Here is a 12372-nt window from a genome sequence, read left to right on the forward strand (position 1 = left end):
GAGCCAGCTCTTACCCGGCTCCAGAGCTAATTGTTGGCATCTTTCCTAACCCCATATTAAGTGACTTCGTGTTGGTAGCTTGAAATTGGCCATGGTAGGAATATTTACAGAAATTGACAAACAATACAAATCAGTCCTTCTCCCCAAACTGGTTGTTACATATCTGTCAGCATACTACTGACGTGGGTGGTAGAAACCAGGAGAGTGAATTCTCCCCCATTGTGACTCTACTGGACATTTGGGGCCTGTTTCAAGAAAGCCATCAAGAGCTTAGCGGACACTGCATTCTTTTATGGCTGGAATATTGCTGAGGGCTCTAGGCTGTATACGGTGGAGTGGCTGATGTGGAGAAAGGATGAGTGTGGAGTGACAAGCTATGATGGATCACTTTAGGGCTCAGTTGGTGAGATAAAATGAGAGACGGGTGCCAGAAGAAAGGGTTTCCCTTCCTTGTCTCCTCTAGCTCAGTAGAAGCTGGCGAGGCCGGGTGGGGTGGAGAAGCAAGGGAAGAATATCCCTTGGAGAGACTTGGCATTGGCACTTTGCTGCGGTCCTCCCCACCACCACCACCAGAAGGCGCTCTTGTGAGGTTTTGGGGCCGATCTTCCCAGCTCAGGTTGGCGACGCTCTAGTCGCCGCTTCTCTAAGGCCCGCGGGGCGGCCTGGGAGCCGCGGCAGAAAGGCCCGCCTCCGTGCGCGCAGCCTGCGGGCGCGGGTCATGGCGCGGCTCCCGAAGCTCGTAGTCTTCGATCTAGGTGAGGGGCTGGATTGGGAAGAGTTTCGTAGGGCACAGTTTTTTCCAAACCTCAGTTGATGCTCTCGAGGCCCTGCGCCTGCCCAGGCTGAGACCTCCCCCTCCTTCCTCTCACAGATTACACGCTGTGGCCGTTCTGGGTGGACACGCACGTAGACCCCCCGTTCCACAAAAGCAGGTGAGGCGGGGCTGGGGAGGCCTGGGGCCAGGCGGGGCCCCGCGGGAGCTGAGCACACTCTCGCCCTCCCCAGTGATGGAACTGTACGAGATAGGCGGGGCCAGGCCGTCCGACTGTACCCAGAGGTGCCTGAGGTCCTGGAAAGATTGCAGGGCTTGGGGGTGCCCGTCGCGGCCGCTTCACGGTAAGAAGAGCGACTGAGTCGGTCTAATGCTGAGAGGTGCATGCATGAGGAGACTTCCCGTGTAACCCCTTGGCTGCAAAAATTTAGGCGGTGCAAACTTGCAGGTATTTGTATATTCTTCGAATTGTACCTTCTCCTGTGCATTTTGTTTAATAAACATTGGCTCAGTGCCACCTGTGTCAGGAAGGATATGGAATTGAATCAGGGCGGAGGATGCCTACCCATCCCGGAAGAACAGCAAGTTGATTTCCCCCTGGTTACACATAATTTCACTTGCAGCCTTGGCCCTCCACTCTCCTGATCCCATCTACTACACCTTTTTGCAGGACAGGTGAGGTTGAAGGGGCCAACCAGCTACTGGAGCTCTTTGACCTTGTCAGATACTTTGTTCATCGGGAGATCTACCCAGGCAGCAAGGTCACGCACTTTAAGAGGTACGCTGAGATAAGGGGAGAAGCAGGGAGACAGAAGACCAGAGAGGCTGGAGGAGCTAAGAAGCCAGAGTGGTTACCCTCGCCGTGTCTTGCACAGGTTGCATCAGAAGACTGGAGTTCCTTTCTCCCAGATGATCTTCTTTGATGATGAAAAGCGGAATATTGTAGATGTCAGCAAACTGGGTACTGACTGAATGGCAAGGATAGCCATTTGGGGAGTGAGGAGAAAGGGCTCCTAAGAGGGAAGGGGTTAGGTAGATATGTACAGGATGGATAGTTTGCATGCAGGTGACACCCCAAAAAGGTGAGAGTCATAATAGGGAGCCCTGAAGGCCTGATGAAATTGTGGCTTCTTTCTTTCTAGGTGTTACCAGCATTCATGTCCAGAATGGAATGAGCCTTCAGACCCTAACTCAAGGATTAGAGACATTTGCAAAGGCACAAGCTGGACTCTGAGGTCCAGTCCTGTGGATGAGCCTCATTTGAGGCATAGAACTGAAAGGAAATCAGGAGGGCATTTTCAGGTGCATTTGTAAATTATTAAAGTGTATTTGTGTGTGGCAGAAGAGATATTACCCAGTGTGTGTTGTTACTAATTTTCTAGCGTGTGACCCGGGGTGGGCCATCCGGAGGTGCCAAGACCAGTATGTGAGGCATTAGACTGCATCAGGTTCTGCCTTATAAACTTGTGGCAAACCCAAGACTGTGATTCCCTTATGCTCTCCCCATCCCCACACCTCTCCTGAGCTCTGTCAAGGACATGAAGAACTCTTCCACTGGCCCCAAGTAGTGGGGTGCATTACCCTGCACACTTCCTTCCAGGAAGCAAAGACTTTGTTTTGGGTTGGGGAGGGTGAGGCGACCTTTTTATATAGTGGGAAACGAAGCGGCCGCTTTAAGAGGAGCGCGTGGGTTTGGGGCTGGTGTGTCGGGTCGCACGTGATAGGGGTCTCGCTGGCGCTTGTTGATGATGTCGCCGCGGTGCCCCAAGGAGGGATTGGCCGAGGCTGGTCTCGGAGTGATGAGCCCAGCACCTCCCGGGAGCAAGGCGGAAGCGTACGGGACGCCGTAGGGCGGAGGCGGGAGAGGCTAGGGTCGCGATGAGTGGGCTCGGCCGGCTCTTCGGGAGGGGTGAGCCCGGCCGAGACTGGTCCCTGGGAGGTGCTGGCCGCAGGGGGCGGGGGGAGAGCCGGGAGACGCTGTCCTGAAAACGCTGGTGGTCCAGCAAGGCCTTCTCCCGGGCCAGGAGGCGCCGCCTTGTCAGGGCGCCTGGCTCCAGCTGCCTTCCTTCCTTCCCTTGGAGGGAAGAGCTCGAGGCCCGGGAGAGGGTGCGAGTGGTGAGCGTGGCAGCTGCGCTGGCTCCCGCCGTTAAGGCCTGGGGGACAAGTTGCTGCCTGTCGGCATTCAGTCCTTTCCAAAACACTGGTGCTTCCTTTATGCTGGGCCAGAGGCAATCTGAGGTGACCCAAGAAAGGTACCCCTCGTGAGCTCCTCTGTGGTGCGGGAAGACAAGCAAAGTCTGGCATTTACAGCGTAGTGTGGCGACTCCGTGATGGAGAGTTTCCTAAACAAGCAAAATCTGGCATTTACAGCGTAGTGTGGCGACTCTGTGATGGAGATTTACCTAAAAGCCAGGGGTGCGCGGAAGAAGCAGGCACGGCGGGTGGTGATCCAGAAGGCTAGAAGTATGCCAGATGGGGGGGGTTGAGGTTCTCCAGGAAGAGGTAACTGTGCAAAACAGAGGCAGGAAAAAGTATGGTATATTTAGGGAAGAGGAGTTCTGGCTGCCCTGTGAGTGTGTGTGTGGGCGCGCACACGCGCTGAAGGAAGAGGAAAGTGTGGATGGAGAGGTAAACGGGGGCCAGATCATGAAGGACCCTGTGTGTCTTAAAGTTCTTTGGATTTTATCCTGTAGGCAGTGGAGAGTATGGAAGGATATTAAGCAGGCTAGGGCCTTCAGATTTTTTTTTTTTTTAATAAGTCTGTTAGAAGTGCAGAAGATGAAGGGAGAAATTGAGATCAATTTTTTTTTTCTCTAGCCTCCCTACTTCATTCAGTTTGATCCTGTGGAATCAGGACCTTGAGTATCTCCTAGGATAGCAAGTGGAACAGTAATTATAAAAAGTGAACTCTGGTGGGGAACACGGTAATGAGGAGGTTATGCATGTGTGAGTGCAGGTGGTATATGGGAAGTCTTTGTATCTTCCACTCACTCAGTTTGCTGTGAACCCAAAACTGCTCTAAAAAAATAAATTCTATTAAAAAAAACAACTGGAAATGACTTGAAAGGTAACTAGGAATAGCAAAAGAATATTGGCTTTGGAAATCATACTGTCACATTTCAATTCCTTTGCAGTCTCTTACTATAGTAATTGTGATTTTAGACCAAAATGTTAACCTCTTTATGCCTGTTTTCACATTCGTAGAGACAGTACATTCATTGTAGAAAGTTGTTTGGGGATTAACAATAACACGGTCAAGTGCCTAGCACTACTATGCACTCAATAATCGGTGACTAATATTTTTCTTTACACAATGTGGGCTGCTCCATTGGACTCCAGAGAAGAAGGAGAGGGGGCCAACCCCTGAAGAGGCAATACAGAAACTGAAGGAGACGGAGAAGATATTGATCAAGAAACAGGAATTTCTGGAGCAGAAGATTGAACAGGAGCTACAAACTGCCAAGAAGCATGGGACGAAGAATAAGAGAGGTAATGGGGGAGGGACAGGCACCACCAGGGAGGGCCCGGGGGCGGGGGGGAAGCAAGGGCTTCTGGCTCTGATGTTCAGGGTGTGGGCTGGATCAGCTGCCCTACAGGCCTTGCGGAGGAAGAAAAGGTTGGAACAGCAGCTGGCACAAACGGACGGGACATTATCCACCCTGGAGTTTCAGCGTGAGGCCATTGAGAATGCCACCACCAATGCAGAAGTGCTTCGTACCATGGACCTTGCTGCCCAAGGCATGAAGAAGGCCTACCAGGACATGTGGGTACGGGGGGAGGGGAGGAGGGGGCCCCGGCACTGGGGAGAGTAGCTTGATGTTGTACTGTGAATCTTAAAACCTCTCCAGATGTGAATTTACAGTAGAGTTGCCTGTGATGGCTAGACCCCTATCAGCCTCCTTACTTATTGCAAGGTGATCTCTTTGCTGGCTGGGGCATTCTAGGGAGGAAAGATGATTTTCCTCTTTTTTGTGGTTTTTTTGGCTGTACTGCAAGGCTTGTGGGATCTTAGTTCCCGGACCAGGGATTGAACCCCGGGCCCTCCTCAGTGAAAACACCCAGTCCTAACCACTGGACTGCCAGGGAATTCCCAATTTTCCTCATTTTTAAAGATCCTTCAAAGAAGAGAGTGCAACCATTCCTCCCCAGTGCGTCTTCTTGCCATTTCTTAGCCCAGATTTGCCTCTTTACACTTTTCCAGGGATCTCTTTTATCTAGTAGCCATGGATTTGTCAGTCTGAAGCCACAGGCAGGAGGGTCTTCATTCATGTGAGATGAAAAAGTCAGGGTTGTCACCTGATTTCTGGGCTGTGTATCTTGTTCTCAGGGACATTGACAAGGTGGATGAACTGATGGCTGACATCACAGAACAACAGGAGGTGGCCCAGCAGATCTCAGATGCCATTTCTCGACCCGTGGGATTTGGAGATGATGTGGATGAGGTGATTGGGAGTGAGGGGTCAAGGAATATTGGAGAAGGCATGGGACCAGCCAGAAGGAATGCCTAAGAGAACTGTGGGACAGGTTTGGGGGAAACTCCAAAAGTGGTATGTTTCTGGAAGTAGAATTTTCCTTTGTCTTGAGCGATCCTGTCATCCCATATCCAGGATGAACTGTTGGAGGAGCTAGAGGAGCTGGAGCAGGAGGAATTGGCCCGAGAGTTGTTACATGTGGGCGACAAGGAGGAGGAACCCCCAGTCACACTGCCCAGTGTACCGTCTACACATCTTCCTGCAGGGCCAGGTACCCAGGGCTGTTCTGTCATCTCAGGGACTTGAGAGGGTGGGATAGATATGGGGAAAAATTATTCCTCATCCATCCTGCCTGAAAGGATCCAGGCAGAGAGGGTTGCTGCTACAGTTGCACAGGTTGTTGACTGCATAAGGGCACCTGGCTGAAGGGGAATGAGGACTGAAGTCAGGCCTGTGCTTCACTCAGCAAACTGTGTCCCCTGGTTTAGGGCTGCAAATGCCCGGAGAAAGAGGCAGCTTCTTCTGATTTGCCCAAAGGTGCTGTGGGAATTAGCAGCAGCCCAGCAAGCAAGACCATACCCTTAGGTTCTTTGCTGGGAGAGAGCGTTCCGCAGGCTCTGAGTGTTATAGGAGGGGATGGTTGGAAGTTGCTGAGGCCTTAACACTTCTTTCTTTCTCTGGGTATCCTTATCCCCAAAGCTCCCAAAACGGATGAAGATGAAGAAGCACTAAAGCAGTTGGCTGAGTGGGTGTCCTGATGAGTCTGGGCTTGTCTACCTGACGCTGCCTTCATTGTTCTCTTTTCCTTAAGTGCCAAGTGCTAAGCTAAAGGAACATGGCCTTGTTGGGAGGTCCTGCTGAGAGTGGTAGTGTGACCCTGCCTGAGAAAAGGGTCTGTCGCCCTCCCATCCCAGGCTCAACCCTGAAGAAGGATCTTGATGCAGGAGGAACCCCTGGGCTCCCTTTAATAGCAGTTACAGTGCCCTCGTTCGCAATAAAATTGGGCGGATGGAATCCTAGTGCTTATACTGCCCTGTCTACAACTGAAACTCGTCTCTTGGTCCTTGGAGCTTTGTTTCAAGAAATGAGTAGTAATGAGAGTAATGAAGGGGAGTTGGAGCATAGGAGAAATGGGAGCTTCCATTATCTCAGCCTACTATGTTCCAGGCAGATACTGTTCCATCTCTCAGGCTGGTGTGTCCTAGAGCTGCCTGGTGCTGAGGGTGAGGAAACTGCCATCTGTTATTTATCCTAGAACCGTGTGGAGCTGTCCCTGAGCCTTCCCTCATTGCTTTCACCCAGTTGTGTCTCTGCCGAGAGAGCCCCGTGACTCACCAGCTGTCCCCTTACAAAGCCCACTTTCAAGGGTAGGAAAGGAGACGTACGGGGATAAGGGGTCAATAGGTTTCCTTTCTCCGGAACGCATAGTTCATAGGCTTGGTTTGAACTGTCACTTCGACGTGTAGGAGCAATGATGAGGGACCATGATTCACCAGAATTGTTTCAGTAGTGGGTAAGGTGGCATTTGGAGGAGGAAGGAACCAAGATATTACATACCTCCTGATACCCATGTCTAAAAGAATGAACAGTGCCGTCCCCTTGTACTGTAGACAGGCAGAGCTGTGACCAAACCGAGCAATCAGGGTAGAGCAACCTCTACCCCACTATTTGAACATTTAGAGTGCATAGAGATAGACAAAACTGAGCATGTACTCAGCCAGAATAATGAAGCTTCCCCAAAGCAGGTGTTCCTCTGAGCACGCCCAACCCACTCCCCTATGAGCCACATATGCGCTACACTGTAAATTATAATGTTGACTTGACCAGTGTCACGATGACTGGTTACAAGCTCTGGGCAGAAACACCTCTCACCCTCAGCAGTGTTCGCTGCTAAGGTTCCCCTGAGGGAAGACTGTGACTCTAGCTGATGGAACTAAAACAGAATTAGATTTATTTTTGGTGGGAAAGATTTTTAGCCCAAGACCCTCCTGCTTTGCTCCTCTTTCAACCCCCTCCTCCTTCCGCCGTTTTCAGGTACTGATTTCCAAGGATTGGTGACGATTGGTGCCGGGGGGCTGGCACATGGCCTCAAGCAGCCTGATCTCATGGGTGGGTTGCTCAGGCTGGAACTTGAGCACCCAGGGATCCTTGATGATGTCCAGGATGGTGGCACGCTTGGTGGCTTGGCATAGTGTCTGGAGGACCAGGTTCTAGGGCAGGGGAGAGAGAGGTCTTGGCTGAGCTGGCCCGCATTGTGCCACACAATGAGCAGCTGGACCTAAGAAAGTAGCAGGATAGCCCATCACACCACTCTGGTGAAAGGGAGTGCGGCCCTGACTTTACCCTTAAAAGCCTCCTGTCTGCTCAGAAAGCCAACACCTTGAGGGGAAGGAAAGGAAGGGTTCCTTGGGGGAAATCCTTGCAGAATCCCCTTCTGGCCTAAAGAGATAGAGACTAAAACCTGCTTATCACTCACATCCCAGGTGCAAGCCCAGAGGTTGGCCCTTTAAGCCCTCCCCACTATTCTAGGGCAGGGCAAGGGTGTGAAATGGCCCTGGTATCAGGGGGGAGGCTTCCCTGGGGTTGGGAGGTCTAGGTTGAGTATTCCCTCTCTGCAGGTCACCCCTGAGGCCTCAGCCCTCCTGGGGGAGCCAGCACCTTGCACTCCTGGGAGATGGCATAGTTAGGTGGAAAAGTGACCTCCTTCTGAGTCTCTCTCAGCAGTTTCTTGAGATTGGTGTCATCGAAGGGCAGACGGGCAACCACTAGCGTGTAGAGGATGACGCCCATGCTCCAGATGTCAGACAGGAAAGGGTTGTAGGGCAGGCCTAGCAAGACCTCCGGGCAGGCATAAGCAAAGCTGCCACAGTAGGTCTGGCTGAGGTGGCTAAAGCAGTTCCCTTGGCGGTAGGAAGGGCTACTCCGCACAGACTGGCTAGAAGGCACCATCTTGGCGAAGCCAAAGTCCGATATCTTCACGTTCTTCCACTTGTCCAGCAACAGGTTCTCCAACTTTAAGTCCCTACCAGCAGCAGAAAGGCTGGGGGTCAGGAGAGGGCTTAGTGTTAGACTGGGAGCTGAAGGGCCAGGGGTCAGAGGCTAGAGATAAGGAAAGGCAAAGAGGGAGAGAGATGCCATTATGAGGACACAGGGCAGAGAGGAAGGAAAGTCATGGAGTTGTGAGCAGAACCCAGAGGGAAGAGAGGATGGTACCTGAGGATCACTAGGAGCTCACCATCACTTTTCATAAAGTGCTCTGCTCACAGTGGGTACTTAACAAATGTTCTTGACCGGATGATTAAAATAAAGTGGATGAATAGGCCTAGATACTGAGGAGGGAGGTCAAGGGAAGAAAAAAGAGGGTAGAACATGGAAGACGTGCATAAAACCCCCTTGGGAGCCCAAAGGCCTCAGTCTGGGTGGCAGCGCCCTCACCGGTGCACGATGCCCTTGCTGTGCAGGTAGGCGATGCCCAGGGTCATCTGGGAGAACCACTTGCCAGCAAGGGGCTCAGAGCAGGCCCCATAGTGCTGGATCCACTCAAGGACGTCACCACCCTGAACCAGCTCCAGAATAACGTACACTCGGGATGTGGTCTCGATGGCCTGATAGAAGTTGATGAGATACTTGTGCCGCAGGACCTTCATTACCTGGCCCCAGGAGAGGGACCCATCAAACCCAGGCAGGGAGCACCCTGGCTGCGCTCCCAGCCTTCTCCTACTCTCCCACTGCTACTTTCCTAGAACTTTGCAACAGAATCAAACCCCAGAGGGCTGGTGGCCTGTGGACAAACCCTATGCTTTGCACTTTTTACTTTTTGAGGGTCTGGAGGTGAGGTGGAAAGAAGCTGAATTTACATCAAGTAATTTTCCTAGCTGCCTAGTGAGTCATTCAGTTGTGGTATAGGGGTTTCTGGCTCCACCCCCTCCTAACCATACCCCTTTTGAGAAGCCTTAAGCAGCTTGGTACCAGCTCCCTCTTCTAGCCCCTTTCCAACCTGTATCTCACGGGGCAAGAACTTGTTAAGATAGTCCTCAGAGGCCTTCTTCTTTGAGATGATCTTGACAGCCACCATGACTTTCTGCTTTGTGTAGTAAGCCTCATACACCGTCCCGTAGGAGCCATGGCCAATGACTTTGCCCACTTCGTAACCATATTCCTCCATGACAGAGCGGTAGGCCGAGGTGGATGGTGCTCCCAAGGTGTCTCCCTTCCCCATTGTGTTGGGCTTGCTGAGAGCAGGGAGCTTTGCTACTTAAAAGCCTCCTGTCTGCTCAGAAAGCCAACACCTTGAGCCGCTGAAGGCTAGGGTACCAAAGTGAAGTTAGTCTCCCAAAGCTTGCCTATGTAGTCATACAAGTCTGGGATGCTGGGCTCAGCTCTCCACTAGGAGCTTGGAGAGGGAAGAAGGGAAAAGCAGTTCTTTTTGTCTCCACTGGCTGTTGTTACTTCTTTCTCCTCTTGGTTACGGAACTCCCCAAGGTCCCGTGTTCCGCACACATCATAATCCACCTTCTATCCACCACTGGCCACAAGGCTTGAGAAGGAAATGCAGTTTGGAACATATTCATTGCTGGAGGTACCTTTATAATTTGGTGAGACTCGCTCCGTGGATCTGGTCCTTTCACCCAATCATGTTTATTGAGCACCTGCTATGTGCCAGGCAGTGTACGGAGTCCTGGGAGAAAATAACCAATAAGGCGAAGAGAGCCTCTGCTAGCGTTTATAATCCAGCATGAGAAACACCTGAGTGTCAGAATATCACAGAGAATCGCAAGGTATTGTAGAAGCGTGTTCTAAGGAATCTAACTTTAAAATGTATTCTTTTTTGGGGGTGGTGGTGGTGGCTTAAAATAACAATCTTTTTTTTTTTTTGAACAAGTTGAGCTGGACTCAGTTGGGTAATTCAGCTGGTGGCATTATCTCAGCTGGCTGGTTTGTTTCTGCGTATGATCTCATTATTCAGTAGAGTAGCCCAAGTTCCCTCACACAGTTTGCACTGAATTTCAAGAGAAAAAAAGACAAGCCGCATGACCAATGGAGGCCTAGGCTCCAGAATCACAAACCATCACTTCCATACCTTTATATGCATAAAGACGGTTACAAAGATCACTCGGATTTATGAGGTGGGGATGGAGACTCCTCTTAACCTTGAAATGCATTCTTTAAAAATATTTATTTTGGCTGCACTGGGTCTTAGTTGCGGCACGTGGGATCTTTAGTTGCGGCACGTGGGATCTTTAGTTGCGGCATGCATGTGGGCTCTAAGTTCCCCGACCAGGGATTGAACCCTGGCCCCCTGCATTGGGAGCGTGGAGTTCTACCCACCAGACCACCGGGGAAGTCCCCTTGAAATGCATTCTTATCTTGCCTTCCATGACCCTGAACTCTACAGTTTTCCTTCCATCCCTCTACCCATTTCTCAGGTTCCACTGGAGCCTCCCCCACCATCCACCCCTTAATCACACCCCGAGGGTTCTATTATAGGCCTTATTTCCTCAGACCTTTCTGTCCTCCCTAAGAATCTCATCGAGACCCCTCATTTCTTAACTCCAGCAAGCCTTCTGCTCCCCTCCCCTCAGTGTGTTCACCCTGAAGTCCAGGGAGTAAATCTGATTTTATTCCCATAACAATTCAGTGCCTCCCCATTCTCCTTAAGATCGAGTCCAGATTCTTTTATGTGGCTTCAAATTTGACCCTGCTTACCTCTCCGATTTTTTCTTGTAACATACATGCAATGCTCCGGCCAAACAACTGCTTTTCCTTCATTGTTCCCTCTGTTCTGGCAAACTCCTACTCTCCCTTCAGGACTTAGCTGATGATCTGTTTTAAGGAAGCCTTTACTGACTGTTCAGGCCCAAATTAGATGGTCCTCCCTCCTGGGTGCTCCCACAGCTCCAATACTTTCTCTAACATGGTGTCTGTTTTTCTTGCTTGCATCTCCCACTAGGCTGTAAGGGAGGTAAGCTGATGAGAGAAGGGATATGAAGTCAAAGACTTGAGAAGAAAGGCTTGTGGAGAATGGGAGAGAGCTGATTTGGAAAATGAGCATTATTGGGCAGCACTGAGGGCCCAAATGAGATTGGAAAACACAACTTATGGACACACAATCTTAACATATCATAGTGTTAAGATTATTTAACATTCTGGATATAGGTGCTTGAATATTAACAGACATATTGACCCAAGATTAAGGTTTCACTTAGCAGCTGCCATGAAAGAATGGGAGAGAGGCATCAAGAACACAGGCAAGAATGTGGCTAAAATGATGGAATGCAGAATCTAAGCTGCTTGGGTTAGGAAGACAAGCTAGAAAAAGGCCAAAGGACAGGGGGAGGGGTTGCAGGTCTCAGTGAAATGGAACAAGTTTGGTGGGAAAGACAGAGGACAAGAGGTTGTGTCAGAGGGGTTATATAACTGGATTTAAGATGGGGGGAGGGGTGGCACACAGAAGAAATAACAAAGGAAGAATCAGAGTTATCTTCCATCCTCCAAAACGAAACAGAAACTCCAACATTATGCCATAGGCTACTGGTAAATTCCTATTTATTGACAGGCTGATCCTGCTGGCAGGGTGCTTCCAAAGTCCTGTTGGAAGCCAGATCTACATCCTCAGTCTATCAAGATGAACAACTGTCCAGGGCACACAGTGGTAAGGAGGCCCACCCAGCCCCGCCTATCTTCTGCTCCCCTGGATAGGCAGCTTGGTGGCACCTCTGTTCTCATCACGTACAGCAGATAAACCAGTTCATTCAAGGAATGTGTATTAAGCTGCCTACTGTATACAAAAGCACTGCTAGGCTCTGAGGATACCAAGATGGATAAATTATAATCCTCCTGTGAGGAGTTAGCAATTAGCAAGGGAGACAGACACGTAAGAAGTTAAAATAACAGTACGGTGAGATAAAGTTCTATAAACAAAGCCTGTAAGGAAATGTTAAGGGAAGGCTTTATAGAGAAGGTGGCATTTGCACTGTTCAAAAGAAGTCTCCAGGCAGGTTAAGTAGGGAATGGTAGATTGAACAGTCTAGGCAGAAGGAACCATATATGAAGCTTGCAAGCTTGAGAAAATATGACACTCAAGATTTCAATTTAAATATACAGGATAGGGTTCCAGAGGGGAATGTA

At 50.4% G+C, this 12372-nt stretch overlaps 3 protein-coding genes across 4 annotated transcripts; 2 read left to right on the forward strand and 1 right to left on the reverse strand.

Moving 5' to 3' along the window:
• Positions 1-594: 594 nt before the first annotated feature.
• MDP1 (magnesium dependent phosphatase 1) lies at positions 595-2125 on the forward strand. Of its 2 annotated transcripts, XM_060144840.1 has the most exons (6): positions 595-755; positions 872-932; positions 1006-1116; positions 1443-1550; positions 1648-1733; positions 1915-2125. In XM_060144840.1, the coding sequence occupies exons 1-6, from the start codon at positions 719-721 to the stop codon at positions 2004-2006; spliced, it is 495 nt and encodes a 164-aa protein (XP_060000823.1). In that variant the 5' UTR covers positions 595-718; the 3' UTR covers positions 2007-2125. The 2 variants fall into 2 exon arrangements, with proteins under 2 accessions (XP_060000823.1, XP_060000833.1); XM_060144850.1 differs by lacking the exon at positions 1006-1116.
• Positions 2126-2270: 145 nt separating this feature from the next.
• CHMP4A (charged multivesicular body protein 4A) lies at positions 2271-6293 on the forward strand. Its single transcript, XM_060144827.1, has 6 exons — positions 2271-2681; positions 4112-4261; positions 4358-4535; positions 5100-5214; positions 5380-5515; positions 5944-6293. Exons 1-6 carry the CDS (start codon positions 2651-2653, stop codon positions 6000-6002), a joined length of 669 nt encoding a protein of 222 aa, XP_060000810.1. The 5' UTR covers positions 2271-2650; the 3' UTR covers positions 6003-6293.
• A 922-nt stretch (positions 6294-7215) lies between these two features.
• Positions 7216-9686, reverse strand: TSSK4 (testis specific serine kinase 4). Its single transcript, XM_060144887.1, has 4 exons — positions 9242-9686; positions 8680-8894; positions 7903-8302; positions 7216-7454 (listed from the first exon to the last, which is right to left on the reverse strand). The coding sequence occupies exons 1-4, from the start codon at positions 9461-9463 to the stop codon at positions 7275-7277; spliced, it is 1017 nt and encodes a 338-aa protein (XP_060000870.1). The 5' UTR covers positions 9464-9686; the 3' UTR covers positions 7216-7274.
• Between the last annotated feature and the right edge of the window lie 2686 nt (positions 9687-12372).

The sequence above is a fragment of the Lagenorhynchus albirostris genome, chromosome 1, assembly GCF_949774975.1.
Source record: "Lagenorhynchus albirostris chromosome 1, mLagAlb1.1, whole genome shotgun sequence".
Lineage (NCBI taxonomy): Eukaryota > Metazoa > Chordata > Mammalia > Artiodactyla > Delphinidae > Lagenorhynchus > Lagenorhynchus albirostris.

Coding starts and splice junctions, on each gene's coding strand:
- MDP1 (XM_060144840.1), top strand. CDS start 719: ATGGCGCGGCTCCCGAAGCTCGTAGTCTTCGATCTAG. Junction 756..871: donor GCTCGTAGTCTTCGATCTAG/GTGAGGGGCTGG, acceptor TTCCTCTCACAG/ATTACACGCTGTGGCCGTTC. Junction 1,551..1,647: donor AAGGTCACGCACTTTAAGAG/GTACGCTGAGAT, acceptor TGTCTTGCACAG/GTTGCATCAGAAGACTGGAG.
- CHMP4A (XM_060144827.1), top strand. CDS start 2,651: ATGAGTGGGCTCGGCCGGCTCTTCGGGAGGG. Junction 4,536..5,099: donor AAGAAGGCCTACCAGGACAT/GTGGGTACGGGG, acceptor TCTTGTTCTCAG/GGACATTGACAAGGTGGATG. Junction 5,516..5,943: donor ACATCTTCCTGCAGGGCCAG/GTACCCAGGGCT, acceptor TTATCCCCAAAG/CTCCCAAAACGGATGAAGAT.
- TSSK4 (XM_060144887.1), bottom strand. CDS start 9,463: ATGGGGAAGGGAGACACCTTGGGAGCACCATCCACCTCGGCCTACCGC. Junction 8,895..9,241: donor TCTTGCCCCGTGAGATACAG/GTTGGAAAGGGG, acceptor TCCTGGGGCCAG/GTAATGAAGGTCCTGCGGCA. Junction 7,455..7,902: donor CCATCTCCCAGGAGTGCAAG/GTGCTGGCTCCC, acceptor CCCCTGCCCTAG/AACCTGGTCCTCCAGACACT.